Source organism: Muntiacus reevesi, chromosome 20 (assembly GCF_963930625.1).
Source record: "Muntiacus reevesi chromosome 20, mMunRee1.1, whole genome shotgun sequence".
Lineage (NCBI taxonomy): Eukaryota > Metazoa > Chordata > Mammalia > Artiodactyla > Cervidae > Muntiacus > Muntiacus reevesi.
In genome coordinates, this window is record NC_089268.1 from 2,977,267 (window position 1) to 3,001,741 (window position 24,475).

A 24,475-nucleotide genomic window follows, 5' to 3' on the forward strand; every position below is an offset into this window, starting at 1 on the left:
CATGCTGGAGGTAACTGACAGTGATAGGCAATTTTGTCACTTAAAAAAAAAAAAGCTGCACTTTGACAATACTTGTAGCTATCATGATATCATTCTGCCTATTATAGTAGCTTAGATTTAAGGTCACTTGAATCATAACTCATTGTCACTGATTTATCGTCATGCACATAACCCTTTGAATGGGCAAAGTTCCTGATATAATTTATTTCCTGTGCTAGTGAACACATGCAGACTCTGCTATAAAAATAATAACTGAATATCTTGCACTGTAGTGCTGGACACATAAGTAATTTGTACTAAAAGAATGAGATCAAATGGTTGCAGTTAATTTTTAAGTATTATGAGGCCTTTGGAAAGGTTGAGTGTTTGTCTAAAATCTTTGGGCAAAACCATAGTTATTTCACTTTTTATTTTGTCTGAGATTTTGGCCACCAGAAAGCACTGCTTTCAGCAAGATCGCTAAGCCTTTTAAGAAAATGATGATTATGGGATGTAGAATGGGAAAGACTAGAGGTCTCTTCAAGAAAATTAAAGATAGCAAGAGAACTTTTCAGGCAAAAATGGGTACAATAAAGGACAGAAATGGTATGGGCCTAACAGAAGCAGAAGATACTAAGAAGAGGTGACAAGAAAGCACAGAAGAACTGTACAAAAAAGATTTTCATGATCCAGATAACCACGAAGTTGTGGTCACTCATCTAGAGCCAGACATCCTGGAATTCAAAGTCAAGTGGGCCTTAGCGAGCATTACTATAAACAAAGCTAGTGGAAGTGATGGAATTCTAACTGAGCTATTTCAAATCCTAAAAGATGAAGCTGTTAAAGTGCTGCACTCAGTATGCCAGCAAATTTGGAAAACTCAGCTGCGGACACAGGACTGGAAAACATCAGTCTTCATTCCAATCCCAAAGAAAGACAATGCCAAAGTATGCTCAAACTACTACACAGTGGCACTCATCTCACACGCCAGCAAAGTGACGCTCAAAATTCTGCAAGCCAGGCCTCAACAGTACATGAGCTTCTAGATGTTCAAGCTGGATGTAGAAAAGGTAGAGGAACCAGAGATCAAATTGCCAACATCTGTTGGATCATTGAAAAAAGCAAGAGTTCCAGAAAAACATCTACTTCTTCTTTATTGACTATGCCAAAGCCTTTGACTGTGTGAATCACAACAAACTGTGGAAAATTCTTCAAGAGATGGGAATACCAGACCACCTGACCTGTCTCCTGAGAAATCTGTATGCAGGTCAGGAAGCAGTAGTTAGAACTGGATATGGAACAACTGACTGGTTCCAAATAGGAAAAGGAGTACATCAAGGGTGTATATTGTCACCCTGCTTTTTTAATTTATATGCAGAATACATCATGAGAAATGCTAGGCTGGATGAAGCACAAGCTGGAATCAAGACTGCCAGGAAAATATCAATAACCCCAGATATGCAGATGACACCACCCTTATGGCAGAAAGTGAAGAACAACTAAAAAACCTCTTGATGAAAGTGAAAGAGGAGAGTGGAAAACTTGGCTTAAAGCTCAACATTCAGAAAACTAAGATCATGGCATCCAGTCCCATCACTTCATGGCAAATAGATCAGGAAACAATGGAAATAGTGACACACTTTATATTTTTAGGCTCCAAAATAAAAAATTAGGCAAAAATTAGTCTATATTTCTATAGTGACTGCAGACATGAAATTAAAGACACTTACTCCTTGGAAGGAAAGTTATGACCAATCTATATAGCATATTAAAAAGCAGAGACATTACTTTGCCATAAAAGTTATGTCTAGCCAAAGCTATAGTTTTCCAGGAGTCATGTATGGATGTGAGAGTTGGACTCTAAAGAAAGCTGAGCACTGAAGAATTGATGCTTTTGGACTTTGGTGTTGGAGAAGATTCTTGAGAGTCCCTTGGAGAGCAACAAGATCTAACCAGTCCATCCTAAAGGAAATCAGTCCTGAATATTCATTGAAAGGACTGATGCTGAAACTCCCCAATTCTTTGGCCACCTGATTTTAAGAACTGACTCATTTGAAAAGACCCTGATGCTGGAAAGATTGAAGGTGGGAGAAGAAAGGGACAACAGAGAATGAGATGTCATCACCAACTCAGTGCACATGAGTTTGAGTAAACTCTGAGAGTTGGTGATGGACAGGGAGGCCTGGCTTGCTGCAGTCCATGGGGTCACAAAGAGTCAGACAGGACTGAGTGACTGAATTGAATTGAACTAAACTGAACAGGTGGGGGTGTAGGTTATGCTTTCTGCTATGAATAGTAGGCAGTTGGCTCTTGTGGTAAATGAGCTTTAAGAGTGAACAATAAAGAATACTGGTAGAGCTTTTAAAAGTTTTCAACAGATTATAGAGCTGATGAATAGAGAAACTATTAGAGAACTTACTGTAAATCTAATGTATAGAGAATGCTCTCCTACATTGGAGACCCTGAAAGGCCCAGTGCCCCCTTCAATCACAATATATCTAAGACCATAATATTCTAAACTACTGTGATGACACAAAAGCCCATCTATAAAATGGAAATATAGACAAATTTTTGCCTTCATTGAGCCTCCTAACACTTCATATGTAAGGTGTGCAAATATCCAGGTTTGCCCAGTATAGTTCAGAATTATAACTGCTGTCCTAGTTTAGCATTTTAATACTTTTGAAAGTGTTCCTTGGCTGGGTAGTAAATCATGTCATCATACTTTAGCAGAAATTCTATTTATGCCATTGAACAATCACAGGTAAGTTGTTATAACTCCCTGAGCCTGAGTTGTTATAACTGTTTTCTTAATGGGTAAAATAAGATTTCTGAATCTATAGCAATTCTTCCTGCTTTAGAATTACATTATGCTCACATCAAATCTAATTTCTCATCCCATTCCTTCATCAACTGTCTCCCAGACAGAACCCTGCCTATCTCTTGAACCTGACTCATTATCTCTGACATCGTATGTTCTTACCCTGGAATATTAACCCTATATCTCTCATCAACTCAGATCTTCAATTCAACTCAAGATTGATATCACCTATTTAGAACATAGTGTTCCTGGCTGAATCAACACTATAGTGTTCTTTTCTCTACTTTTCTGACTTCTTGAAAGTTTTCTATCCTTAATTCCACACTCCCTGCTCATTCCTGACTCAAATGAAATCTAGTTATTGCTTTCTCCACTTTGTTGAAAATACTCTTGACTGGTGTCACCAGTATCTTACTATTTTCCAGATCCACCGGGTTCATTTACACAGTTCCCACGTCACAGTACCTGGTACGTTTATCACTGTGGGTTATACATGCCTTCTTTGGATGTGTATAACTCTGCCTTTCTTCCCACTCCCCCTTTTTACTCTTCAGGTGCATTCACTGACAGCTGCTCCTAGGCCCTCCTTGGGAGATGATTGCCACCACTTCCTGTGCCTCACAGTGCACTTTGCAGTCTCCCGCCCTGATGACGGTTAGCACTTTCCTCCCTACCAGACACCATAACCTGGACCACGTTTCCTTAGCTGGTCTGCAAGTTAGAGTCACCTAAAGATCGTTGAAAACGTCCAGACTCCAGACTGCACTCCATGCTGATTAAATCAGTCTCCAGCAGCAGTGATCTTCAGTGATTCCAATGTGCTAACCAGTTTGGCCATGGGGTCACCCAGAGTCGGACATGACTGAGCAACTGAACGGAACGGAACCAGTTTGGGAACCAGTGCTTTACATGTGTCATCTAACTTAAAAATCTTGACAAAGTTGTCACATAGCTATTTCTAAGCTATTATAAAAGGTTGAGAACCAAGTCACAGAAAGTACAAGTCATGTTCCCAAGGACACACCAGCAATCCATAGCCTAGGATCAACTATAGGAATAATTATATTCTTCATTAAACTTGGTCTTTTACCTAATTTTAATATATGTCATTAATTTCTAACCAGGGCAGACATTAGAGATTTATCCTGTGTAGGACCACTCTCTGATCTCCAAAATCTAATCAGGCACTGAAAGTGAAGTGAAATTTAAAGTTGCTCAGTTGTGTCTGATTCATCACAACCTTATGTATTATACAGTCCATGAAATTCTCCAGGCCAGAATACTGAAGTGGGTAGCCTTTCCCTTCTTCAGGGGATCTTCCCAATCCATGGACTGAACCCAGGTCTCCTGCATTGCAGGCAGATTCTTTACCAGCTGAGCCAAATGGGAAGCCCAATCAGAAACTAATTCATAAAAATGTTCATCTCTAATCTCATCATTTACCTCTAATATTCTGAGCGGTACTTATTTCTGGGTGGGATAATGGATTTGCCTTTTCACTGGGTTCTCTGCCATGAGTGTCTGTCTCTCTGTGTGTTTCTCTAAGTCTTCTCTGTCATCACAGTGGTGATTGAGTCATCTTTCTTGGAAACAAATGTGAGTACTCTTTAACAAGCTCCATTTTTCTATCTATGTATTAGCTCTCATTGATGCTGCTGCTGCTGCTGCTGCTGGTAAGTCTCTTCAGTCATGTTCAACTCTGTGCGACCCCATAGATGGCAGTCCACAAGGCTCCCCCATCCCTGGGATTCTCCAGGCAAGAATACTGGAGCGGGTTGCCATTTCCTTCTCCAATGCATGAAAGTAAAAAGTGAAAGTGAAGTCGCTCAGTCGTGTCCAACTCCTAGCGACCTCATGGACTGCAGCCCACCAGGCTCCTCCATCCATAGTTCTCATTGTAGAAAACAAACAAAAATAACTTCAAAGACTGCTTCAAATATCTTATTTTTCTACTGTTCACACTCATCCAACATGTAGTGGTGATATATGTGAAGATCATAAGTCTTCAATTATGTAATGTTTTTATTGTTAAGTAGCTAAGTCATATCCAACTCTTTGTGACCCCATGGACTATAGCACATCAGTGTCCTCTGACCTCCACTGTCTCCCAGAGTTTGCTCAAGTTTATGTCCATTGAGTTGGTGATGCTATCTAACCATCTCATCCTCTGTAGCCACCTTCTCCTTTTGATTCAATCTTTCCCAGTGTCAGGGTCTTTAACAATAAGCTAATTCTTCACATCAGATTTGTCACAGCTTTCTTTCCAAAAAGCAAGCATCTTTTGATTTCATGGCAGCAGTTACCATTCACAATTGATTTTTGAGCCCATGAAAATAAAATCTGACACTGATTCCACATTTTCTCCATCTTCCTGCCATGAAATGATGGCGTTGGATGCCATGATCTTAGTCTTTTTTTTTAAATTAATATTAAATTTCAAGCTAGCTTTTTCACTCTCCTCTTTCACCCTCAGCAAGAGGCTATTTAATTCCTCATCACTGTCTGCCATTAGAGCAATATGATCTGAATATCTGAGGTTGTTGATATTTCTCTGGGCAATATTGATTCCAGCTTGTGATTTATCCAGACTGGTATTTTGTATGATGTAATCTACATGTAAGCTAAATAAACAGTGTGACAATATACAGCCTTGACATACTCACTTCCCAACTTTTAACCAGTCAGTTGTTCTATGTTTGGTTCTAACAGTTGCCTCTTGACACAAATACAGGTTACTTAGGAGATAGGTAAGGTACTCTGGTATTCCCATTCTCATTAAGAATTTTCCAGCTTGTTATGATTCACACAGTCAAAGGCTTTGGCATAGTCCATGAAGCAGAAGCAGATTTTCTTCTGGAATTCCCTTTCTTTCTGCACGATCCAACGAATGAAGGCAATTTGATCTCTGGTTGTTCTGCCGCTTTAAAACTGAGATTGTACATCTAGAAGTTCTTGGTTTATGTACTGTTGAAACCTAGCTTGAAGGATTTTGAGCATGAACTTCCTAGCCTGTGAAATGAGCCCAACTGTGAGGTACTTTGAGCTTTCTTTGGCATTGCCCTTCTTTGGGATTAGAATGAAAACTGACCTTTTCCAGTCCTGTGGTCACTGTTTGAATTTTCCAAATATGATGACATATTGAGTGCAGTGACATATGACATATTGATGCATATTTAATGGCATCATCTTTTAGGAGTTTAAATAGCTCAACTGGAATTCCATCATCTCCACTAACTTTGTTCATAGTAATGGTTCCTAAGGCCACTTTTCTTCACACTATAGGATGTCTGGCATAGGTGAGTGACCAAACTATCATGGTTATCTGGACAATTAAGACCTTTCTTACATAGTTCTGTGTATACTTGCTACCTCTTAAATCTTTTCTGCTTCTGTTAGGTCCTTACCATTTCTGTCCTTTATCGTGACCATCCTGACATGAAATGTTCTCTTGATATTTCCAGATTTCTTGAAGGGATCTCTAGTGTTGCCCATTCAATTGTTTTCCTCTGTTACTTTGCACTATTCATTTAAGAAGGCCTTCTTATCTTTTCTTACTATTGTCTAGAACTCAGCATTCAGTTGGATATATCTTTCCCTCTCTCCCTTGCCTTTTTCTTGTCATCTTTCCTCAGCTATTTGTAAAGATTCCTCAGACAACCACTTTGCCTTCTTGCATTTCCTTTTCCTTCTCCAGTGGACCACATTTTGTCAGAACTCTTCACTCTCACCCATCCTTCTTGGGTGATCCTATAGGGCATGACTTAGAGCTTCATTGAGTTATACAAGCCCTTTTGCTGAAACAAGGATGTGATCCACGAAGGGGAATAATGTAATATAAATTATTATAATACATAGATGTAATGCATTGTTTTCTGGTATGCATTATTATTGGAAGATTCGATAATTTTCATAGATATGCTTGTTGAAATATAAATTCCTTTAATTAAACACATTTTCAACAAATTAAAGTTTTAAAAATACACCAGGTACAAATCTTTTTGAATTTAAGTGAAATCAAATAAGTTAAAAAAAATCCCAACTTCATGAATGTAGAAATGAGTGAGCATCCATTAATCCATGTGTTTTAAGAACTTTCTGATTAATATGATCTTCTATTTTGTGACAATATTTTCTTATTCTTACAATTGCAGATGCATTTCATCATGTGGTTTGAAACAGAAGACATCAGAGTTCTGCTATATTTACTTTTATTAATATTAATATATTAATAACATTAAGATGGCATTGAAATTGAGGTTTAATTTTCAATATTAATTCCCTTTTTTACATATGCAGTATCAGATTGAGCAAAGCTTTCAATCAAATTTTTCCAAGGTATTTAAAAATCAAGAATACAATGCTCTATCCTTTACTAAACAACTGGAGAAATTAATATTTTAGAGTTAAAAATTCACTAAAGTTGAAATTTTATATGGCTTACTCAATATGACAGCTACATTATTACCTTAAGGAACAAATAACATAACAAAATAACAAAACAAAATCCTTTAATAGAATGATTTTATAATCTCAAAAACAGGTTAATGTGTTATTTTTTTAAATGGTCCCAATTCCAAGGAATATAGAATATAAAAAGACTAGTTCCCTGTATACTCACTCAATACATACTTGGTGGTGGTGGTTTAGTTACTAAGTCATGTCCATCTCTTTTGACCCCATGGCCTATAGTCCACCAGGCACCTCTTTTCATGGGATTTCCCAGGCAAGAATACTGGAGTGGACTGCCATTTCCTTCTCCTTTAATGCATAATTTGCACCATAAAAAACTGTCAAAATTATCAATTTTTGAACTACAAAAGTGATAATTTCATTATTTAAACCCTATGATATGATCAACTTAATAGTTGCAATGATGTCATTCTCCAACCCATAAAGATGGGATTAATATAAGGGTCTTATAAAAGGCTGATTCCATAAAAGGTATATCCATAAAAATAAACTAATGTTCTGGGTAGCATTAGAAAGCTCAATTATAAAAAAATTTTAAAGAATAAAATGTAAAAATAATCACTGAAACATTTTCAGAAGGTTTTTCATTTGTCAAAGTAATTGCATAATTGCCAGGTTTTACATTTAGATAGTCAATTATTCCCTTGATACTTTATTTGGGAAATTTGTCATTCTTAACTTTTTTTCCTGATAAGTATACATTTATTGATGTGTGTCATTAAAGGTTAAAACCAGTGATGGAAGGTGGTTAAAATATTTGGGACATAATTAAAGGGAAAAAAAAAAAAAAAGGAAAACCCAGAGGGATAGTGTGAGGAAAGAGGTGGGAAGGATTTCAGGATGGGAGGACACATATGCAGCTGTGACTGATTCATGTTGATGTATGGCAAAAATTGTCACAATATCGTTAAGCAATTATCCTCCAATTAAAATAAATAATAATTAAAAAAGAAAAATAAATTAATGATGATGTTAATAAAAGCAAATAAAACACAAATTGAATTAGTAAAGTATCTTGAAATCTCTTAAGATGGTTTCTAAGCAATATATGAAATACTACTCTAATTCTAAGACATTTAGAGGTTTGAAAGCCAGCGTCAACAGGACAAAGAGAAGGACAGAATTACACAGCCTCTGTGTGAAATGTGTGAGTATTTTTCACTTTACCTCTTTACAGAACAATGCTTTCTGCTGAAAGATTGACAAACACAGAATCCTACAAAACAAATTCTGATACAGAAAGATTCCAGTTTGTTTGCAAAGTGAACAATATCAAATAAAATATTTTCTGATGACATTGCACAACCAAATATAACTAAACAAAGTATTCTTACTTTCAACCATGTGGTAATATACATCTGGCTTTCTGGACTCTTTATTTGTTTAAATATCTATTTACTTACCTCCATCTATCATTATCCTCATTTATCTCTATACCTCTCTGGTAAGACTGTATCAATTCAAGGATCACTTAAGGCACCGGAAATATTTGAAATTTTCTCTATGTAAGGTCATCCTGACTCAAAGATGTGTATAACTATATCATCTGCTTGCCTTTATCCTGGGGACAAGACCAGAGTAAAGAGCCTCAGGTTTGCTCCTCTTTTCTTTTTGGAACAGTTGTTAAGAGCTCAGACTCTGAGTTTTGGAGTCAGACTGCCTGTGTGTTCTCAGGCATATTGGTTACATCTTTATCAGTTGCTCACCTGTAGATGATGCTTAACCGTACACTGGTGATACTTTATGTATAGCTCTTATGAGCTGTATAAGCATCTGTTGTTATTGCTTTTTTTGTCAGTGGTGGTTATTGTTGCTGATGTTGTTTACTCCTAGCTGTGATCATGACACAGAGCAGGCCGGCAAGGGATTGCCATCTTCAGTGACTGCTAATTTATTTAAAGCAAGAAGCAATGTACCTTGACGGAGCTGTGGGAGCTATTCTTATCCCTCTGCCTCTAACACCTCTGCCACGACCAGAGTCCTCTGAGCCATTTAAGTAAGATAATTCACGTAGTTGTTCCTGACGAATTTCATCATTATAGTCCTAGAAGAAAAAACATGATCTGTTGAGTTGAAATGGGGCCTGAAGTTCTTAGAACTGAACAAACATAGTAAGAAAAAGTTGTTTTCATTTATTTGTTGGAGACATATACAAAAATCCAAAATGATGTAAAAGTAAACATACTTTAAGTTCTTAGTTTTATAGAGAGAAATTGAAGTTGCTTCTTTTATCAAGGAAGAACACATCAGGAAATCAAATGAGATTTGCTGGGATATCACTTTATATGTTAGCCAGAAAAGAAAAGCTAACAATAGAGAACAAGATCTTAGAAGGTACCACAGTTATGGTTGCTCCTAAGAGAATTACTGGGAAACAACTTTACTGGAATGAGTATGCGCAGATTGTGGATGACTGCATAACACTCAATTATCCCAGACACATACACTGAAGAGGGTCAACTCCAAGGACCAAAGTAGACACTGTGCTAAAATAATTTAAAAATTCAAGTGAATGGCCAGTTTCAGACAACTGGGAACCTGTGCAACTGAACTAAGCAACTTTGATGAGCAATGTTTAAAAATAAATACTTTCCTATGTGTTCCAGCTATGGGCTGATGGAGAATAATAGCCAGAGCAGAAGGCAAACTTCATAGCAGTCAGATATTGGGTCAAAGTCAAAGAGACTAGCTTGATCCTGCACCAGTGTGGAAACATATTTGTCATTTAAATAGGACCAAAGAGTGACTTGAGTCACTGAAGATGAATGCTACCTGCAAAAAACTAGTGTCAGCCTTACGTGTTTCTCTTTTTACTACTACACTTATGTGAGTGCACACACACACACACACACACACACACACATACACACAAACTCCTGGTGGAGAAATGCAAAACTGGATAATTGGTATTTTTGCCAAATGGGCAATCCAAGTAAATTCTATTTTATTAAAGATGGGTTTAAGTGAAAGTCATGAGCTATCTAGGAATTGAGATGAGAAATATTTGTGGCAATGTTTGGGTTAACATAAATGATATCTGAGGTCTTGTTGTGGACAGTAGAGCCAGGTTAGCTCTATGCATGTGAGTTATAGTAACAGCACATGTAAACCATGCACTCCCTTACATAGCCCACCCTAGACGATGGGGGGATGCATGCAATCTACAAGCATTTCTAACATAAACTTTACCTCATGCTCAAAAACCACTTTGTTCACAAGTGAAAGTACTAGTCACTCCAAAGCATTTACTTTTTATTGTTAACATGCTGCTTTCATGTTCACCCTGTTCAGCACCTGACTAATAGTGATAATGGATTCAGGAGAGTAGATTGACAGAAGCGCTATTGACAATTAATAAGTCACATGTTACTCAATTTATACCTCTTATTTTTCACATGCACACAACAATCAAACTGAAGAATTAACATACCTAATATTTTATTAGGATTGGGGAATGTGACGAACTGCTACTTCTGATTGAAATGGGAAGTCACTATCAAATGAAAAATTAATTCCATAATGTTCCTCCCATGTAATATTTCTAATTTGACAGCAGATCTTTGCAGCTTTTTACCTAATGAAAATCCATGGACCCCCAAAGTTTTTTTTTTTTTAAATTGAAGAATAATTACAATATTGTGATGGTTTTTGCCATACATCAATGTGAATCGGTCATAGGTATACATACATGGGTCTCTTCCATCCTGAATCCCCCCCCTTCCACTTCTCTCCCCACCCTATCCCTCCAGGTTGTCATGAATTATAAAAAAGAGACAGATTCTAATTCTTGCAACATTGAAGGCTGAGAAAAAGTTAACAAATTGCAGATAAATTTATACATATAATTTTACTTTAGAGCATATCTTTTGACAGAATTAGACAATGTACTATTTTTTTTAAATTTTATTTTTCAGTGGGTTTTGTCATACATTGATATGAATCATTGATATGAATTATGAATACTAATGTCAAAATTTGACACTAAGATTAAGTTAACTCAGTGTAAGCAAAACACTGGTGCTAATATGTAATCAAATTTCTTATGAGCTAGTTATATATAATATATTTTAAAAACTGGATCATCTTCTAGGGTTGTGGTGGCCAACTGAACTCAGAGCTGTAACTGCAGATGTATACAATAGAATTCCTCTTGCTTTGTTCTGAACTCATGTTGCTCCCAAGGCCATCTACCCAAGAGCAACTTCCAGTGAATGATCAAATGTGATTGAAATGCTAAAATAAGTGATACTTGGGTGTCACAGTTCTCCTCTGCCTGTGCCACAAGGATTTCTAGACGGCCAGATGAATTTCACCCCGGACTGTCTAGGACCTCTCTTTACTTTGGGTCAGATATTCTATTGTGAGGGCTCTCCAGCCTTCCTTGGCTCCCTCCTTACTTACTCATTTATCTTTTTAGCCACAAGAACATTTTCCCTAATGAAGTCCTTACATGTTTAATCCAAGTTAATCCTGATTCTGGGAGAACCAGAACTAACATAGAGAATGCTGATAAAATCAAGTTCCTAACATTACAGGCTGAGAGCTTTGGTAAATCCATTGATGTTAATGCTGGTGGAGCCTATTCTGTTCAACATACCTTATACTCTGATTAATTAGAATATTTGCCACTCTCTTATTTTAAAATGATTACATATAGATTAAACATGGAACGGATTGCTGATTAGCAAAATGTGTTAGTTGCTCAGTCATATCCGACTCTTGGTGATGCCATAGGCTATTGTCCACCAGGCTGCTCTGTCTATCAGATTTTCCAGGCAAGAAGACTGGAGTAGGTTGCCATTCCCTTCTCCAGAGTATCTTCTCAACCCAGAGATCAAACCCGGGTCTGCTTCATTGCAGGCCGATTCTTTGTCATCTGAGCCATGAGGGAAGCCCTACTGACTAGCAAAAGGGACAGTAATTGATGTTTTAAGAAAATAAATTGAATACTGTCCAATTTTCTAAATCACTTCACTTAATAAAAAAGTATGGGAGAGTCATAGAGTGAGCAAAACAAGACATGTTTTAGGCTTTAGCATAGGTAGATGAATTGTGGAAACAATAAAATTCTACAGGTACACAGTATGTACCTGTGTGATGGAGTGACAGCGGATGGGCAACCACAAGCTGTTCAAGAATGCTTTAGTGGAAGGTGTACAGTATGATTTGGAAAGGTAGAAATAAAAGACATTTTAATGCAGAAATGGCTAGAAGTAATATAACATCAATAATCAGAGAAAGAATGGAATGAAAAAAGCTTGAATGTAGAGAATTTATATTTGATCTTGATAACCTTAGTTTAAAATGCTAAGGAAACATTAAGGTTTATCTTAGAAATTCAGAGATGGGTTGGGGGAGTAATTCTGAATGTCATTTGCACAAATTTGTGATAAATGAAGCAGATATTGCATAAGAGAATTGCAAAGTAACATAGTGACAAACACTTTTCAATCATACTTTTAATGCAAATTTGTATCATTGAAGAAAAATCAATTGATTTGTTAATTACAGTATTAGGACTATTAAATGACCAGGTTTTTAATAAACTCAAGTTTTTCTAGGTATACAACTAGGTATACAATACTGTGGTGTATATACTACAGTATTTATAGTAATAAAACATCTAGCTCTTTCAGATAAATGAAAACTAATTTTAAATGCCCAAATGTAAAGATACTTAAACTTTAAGTATTCTCTAAACTAAGTATATCTTATGTATTATTTTCACGACATAAATATAATTTTCTAAACTCCAAAGATTTTAATTGTGTATTATGTGCTCATACCCAGTTCTTCATTAAGCACAGATGAAACTTTGATTAATCATCATTACTAGGTCATGAAACCAACTGAAACTAGAGCATCCTAGTAAACATTTAATTGAGGCATATGTTCCTGATATTTTGTTACCTAGAATCTTAAAAATACTAGTTTTAAAAAATGCTTCATGATTGCATTGCAAATGTGATATTATCAAAAATATACTATAACCTGAACTGGAGACAAGATGTTTGAGTAGAAGGACTTGAACTCACCTTCTCTCAAAAAAAAAAAAAAAAAAAAAAAACCCACCAAAATCAAAACTAAATGCTGACCAACCATCAACCAAAAACACTGGAACTAACAAAAAATGATATTCTACATCCAAAGACAGAGAAGAAGCCACAATGAGATGGTAGGAGGGATGCATGTGTGATATAATTAAATACAATATCCACTGGGTAGATATATCCACCTACCACTGGGTAGGTGACCCACAAACTAGACAATAATTACATTGCAGAAGCTCTCCCACAGAAGTGATCATTTTGAGACACACAGCAGACTCCCAAGACTGGAGAGTCTGGCATTAGGAGGAGGAGCTTCCAGAGCCTTTGGTTTGGAGGCTGGTGAGGCTTAATCTCAGGAGCTCCACAAGACTTTGGGAAATAAATTCTGCTCTTAGACGCACAGATGAGCTCTTGTGCACACTGGGACCCAGGGAAAAAGCAGTAACTTCACAGGAACTTGGGCCAGACCACGGTTTTGAGTGGTCTCCTGTGGAGGCAGGGGCAGCTGCCGCTCACTGTGGGAATGAGGACATTAATAATACAGGGATCATGGAGCACTAACTGGCATGGGCACCCTGGAGGCTACCATTTTGGCAATAAGATCTGGACCAATCCAACAGACTACAGTCCCCATTGTGAGGATGCTTCAGGCCAAACAACCAACAGGGCAAAAACCCAGACTCACACATCAGCAGATAGGCTGCCAAAAGTGCTACTGAGCTAACATCCACCTGTAAATGCACCCTTTGGCATGACCCTTCCCACAAGAGATCCTGCTCACTGGTGGTCAGACACCAGCCCCTCCCAGCAGGAAAACTGCACAAGCTTCTAGTCCAGTCTCATTCACCAAGAGCAGACACTAGAAGCAAGGGGAGCTACAATCCTGCATGGAATGTGGAATGGAGGCCATGAACACACATAAAATGAAATGGCAGATAAATATGTCTCAGATGAGCAGACAAAATAAAACCCCAGAAGAACAGCTAAGTGAAATGGAGGTAGGAAATCTACCCCAAAGTAAATCAGAGTAATGATGGTAAAGGCGACACAAGGTCTTGGAGAAAATGGAGGTACAGACCTAGAAGATACAAGAAATTTTTAACAAAGAGCTAGAAAATAGAAAGAACAAACAGAGCTGAAGAATAAAATAACTGAAATGGAACATACACTAGAAGGAATCAGGAGCAGACTAAATGAGGCAGAAAAACCAATAAGTGATCTGGAAGATAGAATGATGGAAATCATTAAGTGGAATAGAATAAAGCAAAAGAGGACTGAAAAGAAATGGGGAAAGTTAAGAGACCTCTGGGACAATATTAAATGCACAAAGATTTGCATTATATATGTCCCAAAAGAGAAGAGAAAGAGACTGAGAAAATATTCCAAGAGAAAATAAATGAAAACTTCACTAAAGAGGAAAGAAAACAGTCAAGCAAGTTCAGAAAGTGCAGAGATTTGCATACAAGAAAAACCAAGGAAGAACATGCCAAAACATATGTTAATCAAATTGATAAAACTTAAAAACAAAGAAAATACACTAAAAGCAGCAAAGGAAAAGCAATAAATAACAAACAAGGGAATCCCATAAGACTATCATCTGGTTCTGTTCATCAGAAACTTTGCAGACAAGAGGGATTTGCATGATTTATATAGAGTGATGAAAGTGAAAAACTTTCAACCAAGAAAACACAACAGAACAAGGCTCTCATTCAGATATGAAGGAGAAACCAAATGAACTATAACAAGCAAAAGCTAAGAAAATGGTAATAAGGATATTTGTTGTTGTTGTTCAGTTGCTAAGCCATGTCTGACTCTTTGAAACCCCATGAGCTACAGTATGCCATATTTTCCTGTCCTCCACTATCTCCTAGAGTTTGCTTAAGTTCATGTCCATTGAGTTGGTGATGCTATCTAACTGTCTCATAATACATATGAATAATTACTTTAGGTGTAAGTGAATTGAATGCTCCAACCAAAAGACAAACTGGCTGAATGGATACAAAAACAAGACCCATATATATGGTGTCTACAAGAGACCAACTTCAGACCTAGGAACACAAGGAATACCTACAGACTGCAAGTGAGGAGATGGAAGACATTGCTTCATGCAAATAGAATTCAAAATAAAACTGGAGTAGCAATATTAATATCAGACAAAACGGACTTTAAAATAAAGACTATTACAGGAGACAAGGAAGAACACCACATAATGATCAAGGAATCAATTGGAGAAGAAGATATAACAAGTGTAAATATATATGCACCAAACACAGGAGCACCTCAATACATAAGGCAATGCTAAGAGTCATGAAAGTCAAGAAGCAACAGTTAGAACTGGACATGGAACAACTGACTGGTTCCAAATCGGGAATGGAATATGTCAAGGCTGTATATTGTCACCCCACTTATGTAACTTATATGCAGACTACATCATGGAAAATGCTGGACTGGAAGAAACACAAGCTGGAATCAAGGTTGCCAGGAGAAATATCAGTAACTTCAGATATGAAGATGGCACCACCCTTATGGCAGAAAGTGAAGAAGGACTAAAGAGCTTCTTGATGAAAGTGAAAGAGGAGAGTGAAAAAGTTGGCTTAAAACTCAACATTCAGAAAACTAAGATCATGGCATCTGGTCCCATCACTTCACAGCAAACCTAAAGGGAAACAGTGGAAACAGTGACACACTTTACTTTTGGGGGCTCCAAAATCACTGCAGATGATGACTGCAGGCATGAAACTAAAAACATTTGCTCCTTGGAAGAAAAGCTATGACCAAGATAGACAGCATATTAAAAAGCAGAGACATTACTTTGCCAACAAAAGTCTGTCTCATCAAAGCTGTGGCTTTTCCAGTAGTCATGTACGCATGAGAGCAGAAGAATTGATGTTTTTGAACTGTGGTATTGGCAAAGACTCTTGAGAGTCCCTTGGACAGCAAGGAGATCCAACCAGTCCATCCTCACAGAAATTAGTCCTGAATATTCATTGGAAGGACTGATGCTGAAGTTGAAACTCCATTTCTTTGGCTACCTGATGTGAAGAATTGATTCAAGGGGGGAAAAAAAAAACAACAAAAACTGATGCTGAGGAAGATTGTAGGCAGGAGGAGAAGGGGATGACAGATGATGAAATGCTTGGATGGCACAACCGACTTGATGGACATGAGTTTGAGCAAGCTTCGGGAGTTGGTGATAGACAAGGGAGGCTGGCGTTCTGCAGTTCATGGGGTTGCAAAGAGTCGGAAATGACTGAACGACTGAGCTGAACTGAACTGAGCAGCCATGAAAGGGGAAACTGACAGTGACTCAATAATAGTGAGGGGCTTTAATGTTCTACTTACATCAATGGATAGACCATTCAGACAGAAAACTGTTAAGGAAACACAAGTTTTACATGACACATTAGACCAGATAGAAATAATGGGATATTCCATCCAAAAGCAGCAGAATACACTTTTTTCTCAAATACATACAGAATATTCTCTAGAATAGATCACATTGAGTCACAAATCAATTTTTGATAAATACAAGAAAATTGGTCATATCAAGAATCTTTCTGACCACAACACTATGAGATTAGAAATCAACAAGAAATAAATCAAACTTTAGGAATCAAAGTATAGGAAGTAAACACATGGAGGCTAAACAATATGCTACTAAATAACCAATGGATCACTTAAGAAATCAAAGAAAAAATTAAACAAAATACATAGAGACAAATGATAATAAAAGCAAGGTTATCCAAGACATATGGGATACAGCAAAGATGTTATAAAAGGGAAGTTTACATTAGAAAACAAGAAAAATCACAAATAATCAACCTAACCTTTTCTTTAAAATAACTAGAGGAAGAAGAACAAGCAAAACCCAAAGTTAGTAGAAGGAAACGAACTGTTAAAATCAAAGCAGAAATAACTGAAATAGCAATGAAGAAAACAATAACAAAGCTTAATGACACTAAAAATTGGTTCTTTGGAAAGATAAACAAAATTGATAAACCTTCAGCCAGACTTATCAAGAAAAAAAGAAGAGGACTCACATCAATAAAATTATTAATGAAAAAGGAGAAGTTAGCAGTGACACTGCAAAAATACAAAGGATCATAAAAGACTACTATAAGCAAGTGTATGTCAATAAAATGGACAATCTAGAAGCAATGGATACTTTCTTGAGAATTCCAAGTTCCAAGATTGGTTCAGTTCCAAGACTGAATCAGCAAGAAACTGAAAATATGAAAAGAATAATCATAAGTATAACTTAAAATCTTCCAACAGACAAAAATCCAGGAACATATGGCTTCATAGGTGAATTCTATCAAATATTTAGAAAAGACTTAACGCTTCTCTTTCTCAAATTCTTCTGAAAGCTTGCAAAGGGATGGACACTGCCAAGCTCATTCTACAAGGCCACCACTACCCTGATACAAAAAATTGATAAATACATCACACAAAAAAAGAAAACTACAGGCAAATATCATTGATGAACATAGATGCAAAAGTTTTCTTCAAAATATTAGCAAATAAAATCCAACAACACATTAAAAGGATCAAATGACATAGTCAAGTGGGATTTACCAAGTGCGCAGATGCAAGGATTCTTCAGTATATGCAAATTAATAAATGCGATTCACCATAGTAACAAACTAAAGAATAAAAACCATTCGATCATCTCAATGGATTCAGTAACAGCTTTTGACAAAATTAAATAAACAGCTACGATAAAAACCTTCCCAGAAAGTGGGCATAGAGGGAAAAAACCTCAACACATTAAAGGCCATATATATATGAAAAAGCCACAACAAACATCATTCTTAACGGTAAAAATGGGGTCATTTCATCTAAAAGATGGAACAAGGTAAGAATGTCCTTTATTAATTACTCTAGCCTTTATTAATCAGTATAGTTTGGAAGTCTTAGCCAAAGCAATCAGACAAGGGAAGAGAATAAAAGGAATCCATACTGGAAAAGAATAAAACTGTCACTCTCTGCAGATGACATATTACATGTAAAATATCCTAAAGATGCTGCCAGACACTACTAGTGATAATCAATGAATTTTGCATAGTTGCAGGATGTAAAATTAATATACAGAAAACTTTTTTATTTCTATACACTAAAGATGAACAATCAGAAAGAGAAATTAAGGAAACAATCCCTCTTACCATTGTTGCAAAAAGTAAAATACATAGGAATAAATGTATGTAAGAAGGCAAAATACTTGGGCACAGAATATTTGATACTGATATAAGAAAGTGAAAATGACATAGGCAGATGCAGAGATAGACCGCATTCTTGGAGGGGAAGCATTAATATTTTGAAAGTGACAGCACTAGCCAAAGCAATCCACAGATTGAATGCAATCTCTGTCAAATTACCAATGGTATTTATCACAGAATTAGGAAAAAAAAAAAAAACACACACCTTTATAATTTGTATGGAACACAAAAGACCTCAAATAGTCAATAGCCATGAAGTTAAAAGACACTTACTGCTTGGAAGGAAAGTTATGACCAACCTACACAGCATATTAAAAAGCAGAATCATTACTTTGCCAACAAAGGTCCATCTAGTCAAGGCTATGGTTTTTCCAGTGGTCATGTATTGATGTGAGAGTTGGACTATAAAGAAAGCTGAGTGCCAAAGAATTGATGCTTTTGAACTGTGGTGCTGGAGAAGACTTGTGAGAGTCCCTTGGACTGCAAGGAGGTCCAACCAGTCCATCCTAAAGGAGATCAGTCTTGGGTGTTCATTGGAAGGACTGATGTTGAAGCTGAAACTCCAATACTTTGGCCACCTGATGAGAAGAGTTGACTCATTGGAAAAGACCCTGATGCTGGGAAAGACTGAGGGCAGGAGGAGAAGGGGATGGCAGAGGATGAGATGGTTGGATGGCTGCCGGGAGCCGGAACATGAGATCCCACCCATGACAAGGTCATGAGGAGAAGACCTGACAAGCAAGGCAGATCAGGACCTCAGGGATTTCAAAAAGCTGCCCCAGCACTCACCTTAAAGATGATCTCTGTCTTTCTGATGGTTGCTATATTAAGACTACTCCCTAATTTCTGGACACAGGCAGAAGGCATTCCCTGATCTCTCTCCAAACAGAATCAACCTAGAACTTTAATCAATATGTCCCTGGACGGTGGTATCCTATAAGATTATCCAGGATGAAAGGAGTGTTTCAATTTAGACCACTTTGCTGGCATTCTAGCCTACTTGGCAAATGTGTACTAATGCACACGACTGCTCACAACACCTTAATCATAAACAGCATAAAGAACCTGATCACACAAAAGGCCCTAACAGGCACAGAGCCTTTCGGGGGTGAGGAAGTCCTATTAGAGAACACAAAAATATTATTCTATAAGTGGTTATAGTTAAAGATTTAGAAATCTAAGAGTTCAGAATTGTTCATTTTAACCAGGAATGCTAAACAGGGGCTGCCTCACGGGAGCTGCAGAGTCTTTGTATGGTAAACCTTTTAGATAAATTTAACTGATAACTTCTGCAAAAGGACTGACCTTTGTGTTCATTAAATAATAGATTATGGAAAACAGCTTTGCATTCACCTAGGTCATAAAATGTCAATAGGCCCCAAGGCCAGTAGATAATGTACAAGACTCTCACAAAGAAGTATGCAGAAAACACCCTGGTTTCATGTAGGACAAGCTGATGTAATATTAAACTATCTTCCCCTTAAAAATGTACTAACTTAGAATATAAAAGCTACGGTAAAAAATAAAGATTTGCCAGACTCTGCTGCACCCCCCGTCTGGTCACTCTCTCTCTCTCTCTGTCTCTCTCTCTCTTTCTCTCGCCGACACGGTTCATCCTGAGGGAACCCCTGGATCCTGCCGAGGCTGGACCCCAGAAGATGGCATCACCGACTCAATGGACATGGGTTTGGGTGGACTCCGGGAGTTGGTGATGGACAGGGAGGCCTGGCGTGCTGCAGTTCATGGACTCGCAAAAAGTCGAACACAATTGAGAGACTGAACCGACTGAAATCATGAAATGTGGAAAACTTGCTATTGACTATTTAGGCTCAAAAGTTTAAGGCCTTGGATGAAAATGTGTTACAGGAAAACCCTGATTTGATGAATTCAGAAAGTTTCAGAGCCATGAATTAGTGTAGGACTGCTTTTTTCATATGGTAAATTTAACCTACAGTCTAGTCTGACTGAATATCTGGAAAATATCCAGTTTTAAAAAGTCTGCAAGCTAGAGTATATTTAGATTTAGTGACCATAATATCATTGGCATGAGATGAAGTCCTACGGACAATAAATAAAACAAACATTTGTTGTTCTTTAGTTGCTAAGTCATGTCCGATACTTTTGCAACCTACTCACTTTTAAAAGAAGGTTTTGTAGAAATGCAACTGAAACAAGAAAACTGAAATGCTTATGATGAAATAGAAGACTCATTTAAATCACTCCATAAAAGCAGAAGTTAATAAAGTATCAATAGAAGCAAAAATATTCGAACAGTATGAGGAGGGGCATTGTGAAGTGGCTCAGCTTTGTCCGACTCTTTGCGACCCTGTGGACTGTAGCCTACCAGGCTCCTCTGTCCATGGGATTTTCCAGGCAAGAGTAGTGGAGTGGGTTGCCACTTTCTTCTCCAAGGGATCTTCCTGACCCAGGGATCGAACCCAGGTCTCCCGCATTGTAGGCAGACACTTTACCGTCTGAGCCACGAGGGAAGTCCCTTACATGATAAAATACTCAGGCAGTGAGCGTCACAGTTCAAAATTACCAGATATGTTGAGGTACTTCCAAATGTTCCTGCCATTTCTGGTACCATATTTTCATAGCTAACAGTAAATTGTATCCATCCACAACTGCTTTTGTATCATTTAACTAGTATTAACTTCTCTTGCAGTTATATATAAATGGTATATTCTATAAACTTCTCGTTTCATTACCTACACAGTAAAGTGGACTTCCTTATTTATTTTATTTCATTATGTGTGTAAATATTTTAGCAAATACTGTTGGACACTTATTGGCAATATTCCTGGGATTTTCAAATTCTTATTCATTTTTAAGATTGAAAGCAATGCTTTCAAGATAGGTAACGAAAAAGTAAGTAATCTTTTAATGACATCTCTCCAGCACACCCTTCTGAAGTATAAAATATAGAATGGTGTTTATTCTTTTGTTTTTTCCTATATCATTTTATTTTTTTTCTAATAATAATAATCAGAGTATTCATGTTGCTTAGTGAGTTTCTCTTTTAACTGAACAAGATATTATGACCAGTCTTCATGGTCATGGAGACAGAACTCACTGTTTTTAGTAGCTGATTAGGTTTCCATAGCATGTATATATACATATAATTTACTGATATGTTTTATCATTCTACTGTTTGTGGAAGCTTAAAAACTGTCTACGTCTTTGTGATTATTATTTTATTGTATTATTTTTATGCTGAAATTAGATTCTCTGAAAAGGAATATTGAGTCGAATGATTTTTTTTTTATTGCCAGACTTTCCAAAATGGTTTGCATTAATTCACACTTCTACTAACAAGATATTAAAGTGCTCATTCTCCATAACTTTGCAAACAATAGTGAGTCATCATTTAAAAAAATTATCTATGTGGGTAAAAGATTTTATATCATGGTGAATATCTTCTTCTTAGTCACTTGGATACCCTTCCTAAAAACCCTATTCACTTTTCTATTGGGTTATTTGTAAATTTTAAGCCTCTCTTTATAGGAATTCCTGTTTCAATTAATGATAAAATAACAGGGATTATATTTATCCTCCCATCTGACAAAAATAACAAAATGAGAAATAATTTTTAAAAACTCAACAGTTTCAAAGCAATGGAATGAAGGTGATGGTGCATTGTCATCTATGAATAACAGGAAACAAATGGGGTAAGTTTTATGATTTAATGCCTTTTGAAATTTTCCAAGCCATGACATACATAAGAAAAATTGAGGCAAAACCCAGAACACTTCCTGTGTTGTAAAGACATGGATGAAGTTCCATGGAGACAAAAGTTGTTAGAGTTCCAAGGAAAGAGTAGTGAAGAGCTGCAAAATCAGACAATTCTGAAATATAAAGAGGATGACTTCTGAACATTCAACAGGGTCCATTTCAGTGACCGTTTGAGAAGAAACTACCCAGAGACAAGAAAAGCATCACCAGAAAAGACTAGAAGAAAATGTTGATGTTTCTTAGAGGACCAGGAGTGGAGATTGTCCAATTACACTGAAAGCTTTTAATTAACAGCGATATTGGGTCAGGTACTCAGAGAGTCTTTCAACAGTTTGGGGAATTACTAGATCTAGATTAAGCAGTTCCTTATCCTTGTCTAATAAATCTTAAAAGTGAGACTAAGAAGAATAAATCTGTTTACAAGTAACTTAACCACATTCCAGAGTAAAGTTCAAAAATATTTAGCAATAAAAGCGTAAACATTCACAATGTCTGGCAATAATCTAAAATAATCAGGCAACCAACAAATCAATAAAATATCAAGAGAAATAAAATAATCAGAGAGAAAAACAATGAATAGAAACTGATCCAAAACTGATACAAGTGTTAGAATTAAATGTAAAAGGTATTAAAAGTGCTATTAAAACTGTATCCCAGGGGCTTAGTCAAGATGACAGAATAGGAGGGCAAGGAGATCCCCTCTCCTCACAAAGTACATCAACAATACATTGGAGCGATTCTCACAGACCTGCTGAACACTAGCAGAGGACCTCAGACTCCCAAGGGAAGTCCCTGTGAAACTGGGTAGGATGTAAAAAAGAAGGAAAGGGCAAATAAAAGTGGAAAAGGGATAGAATCAACACTCCCGAGAGGAAGCTGAGAAGAAAGATTCCCACATCCATAAAAGCCCACTCAAGGACAGAGACCAGCAGGGACAGAGAGGGACCTTTGTGGGATTGGAGGATCACTGGGGAACTCAGCAACCGGTCTGTGGCAGGCAGGGCCAAGAAAAATACGTGTGTACAGTCTGCGCTGCAACCCTGTGAACCCCAGTCTGAGATGCACGTCTCCTGGTGAGGAGTAGGGCTGGGTGATGGAGAGGGGTTTGGAGCGTGGACCAGAGAGGGCATGTCTGTGGCAGTGAGGGGGCATCATGGTGGAGCAGCAGGGAAGAATTCCATAGTCAGAAGGTAGCAGAGGAAGCCAGGGGCACAAATGGCAGGGTCACCATTGCAGTGCCCTTTCCTATCCTTCGGTCCAGACTTCTTGAACAATGACAGGGGTTCACGCCTGAGCAGTTTCATCTGCTATTCAAGACATGGTCTCTCCCATCTGCTCAGGCTCCCAGAGCTCCTGTTAGGGTCTTTGAAATGAGCCCCGCATCCACCAAAGCCTCCTCTGACCTGAGCAGAGACCCCCCAAAGCCTCCACAGACTGAACAGGTCCTGGCAGCCCATGTGCTGCCCCTGATAAAGTCACCTGTGAAAGAAAAAGGAATGAGGATAGTCTCAGAGATATTTGGGGCAACATTAAACACACCAACATTTGCATTATAGGGCCCCAAAAGAAGAGAAAGAGAAAGGACCTGAGAAAATACTTGAAGAGATATTACTTAAAAGCTTTCCTAACACAGGAAAGGAAATAACCAAGTCCAGGAAGTGTAGAAAGTTCCACAGAGGATAAACTCTAGGAAAAGCACAGCAAGACACATATTAATCAAACTAACAAAACTTAACTTCAAAGAAGAAATATTAAACAGCAAGGGAAAAGCCACAAATAACATACAGGGAAATTCCCAGAGATTATCAGCTGATTTTTCAGCAGAAACTCTTCAGGCCAGAAGGGAGGCACACAGGATATATTTTAAATGATCAAAGTTAAGAACCTACAATGAAGATTATCCAGCAAGGATCTCATTCATATTTGACAGATAAATCAAAAGCATTATAGACAAGCAAAATCTAAGAGAATTCGGCACCACCAAATGAGGTTTACAGCAAATACTAAAGGAATGTCTCTAGGCAGGAGATAGAAGTGAAGAAAAAGATCCCCCCACACACACCAAAAAAAAAAAAAAAAACAAAAACAAAAACAAAAAACACACACAATTAAGAAAATGGTAATAGGAATATGTATATCAATAATTACTTTAAATGTAAATAAATTAAATTCTCCAACCAAAAGACAAAGACTAGCTGAATTTG

General features: G+C 37.3%; 1 protein-coding gene across 2 annotated transcripts in view; it reads right to left on the bottom strand.

The window, feature by feature from the left end:
* Positions 1-24,475, bottom strand: part of KHDRBS2 (KH RNA binding domain containing, signal transduction associated 2) — a 682,130-nt gene that overhangs the window by 234,483 nt on the left and 423,172 nt on the right. For both annotated transcript variants that reach the window (XM_065912995.1, XM_065912996.1), the window contains exon 5: positions 9,187-9,314. In XM_065912995.1, coding sequence (XP_065769067.1) covers positions 9,187-9,314 — 128 coding nt within the window. The remainder of the gene's footprint in view (positions 1-9,186; positions 9,315-24,475) is intronic.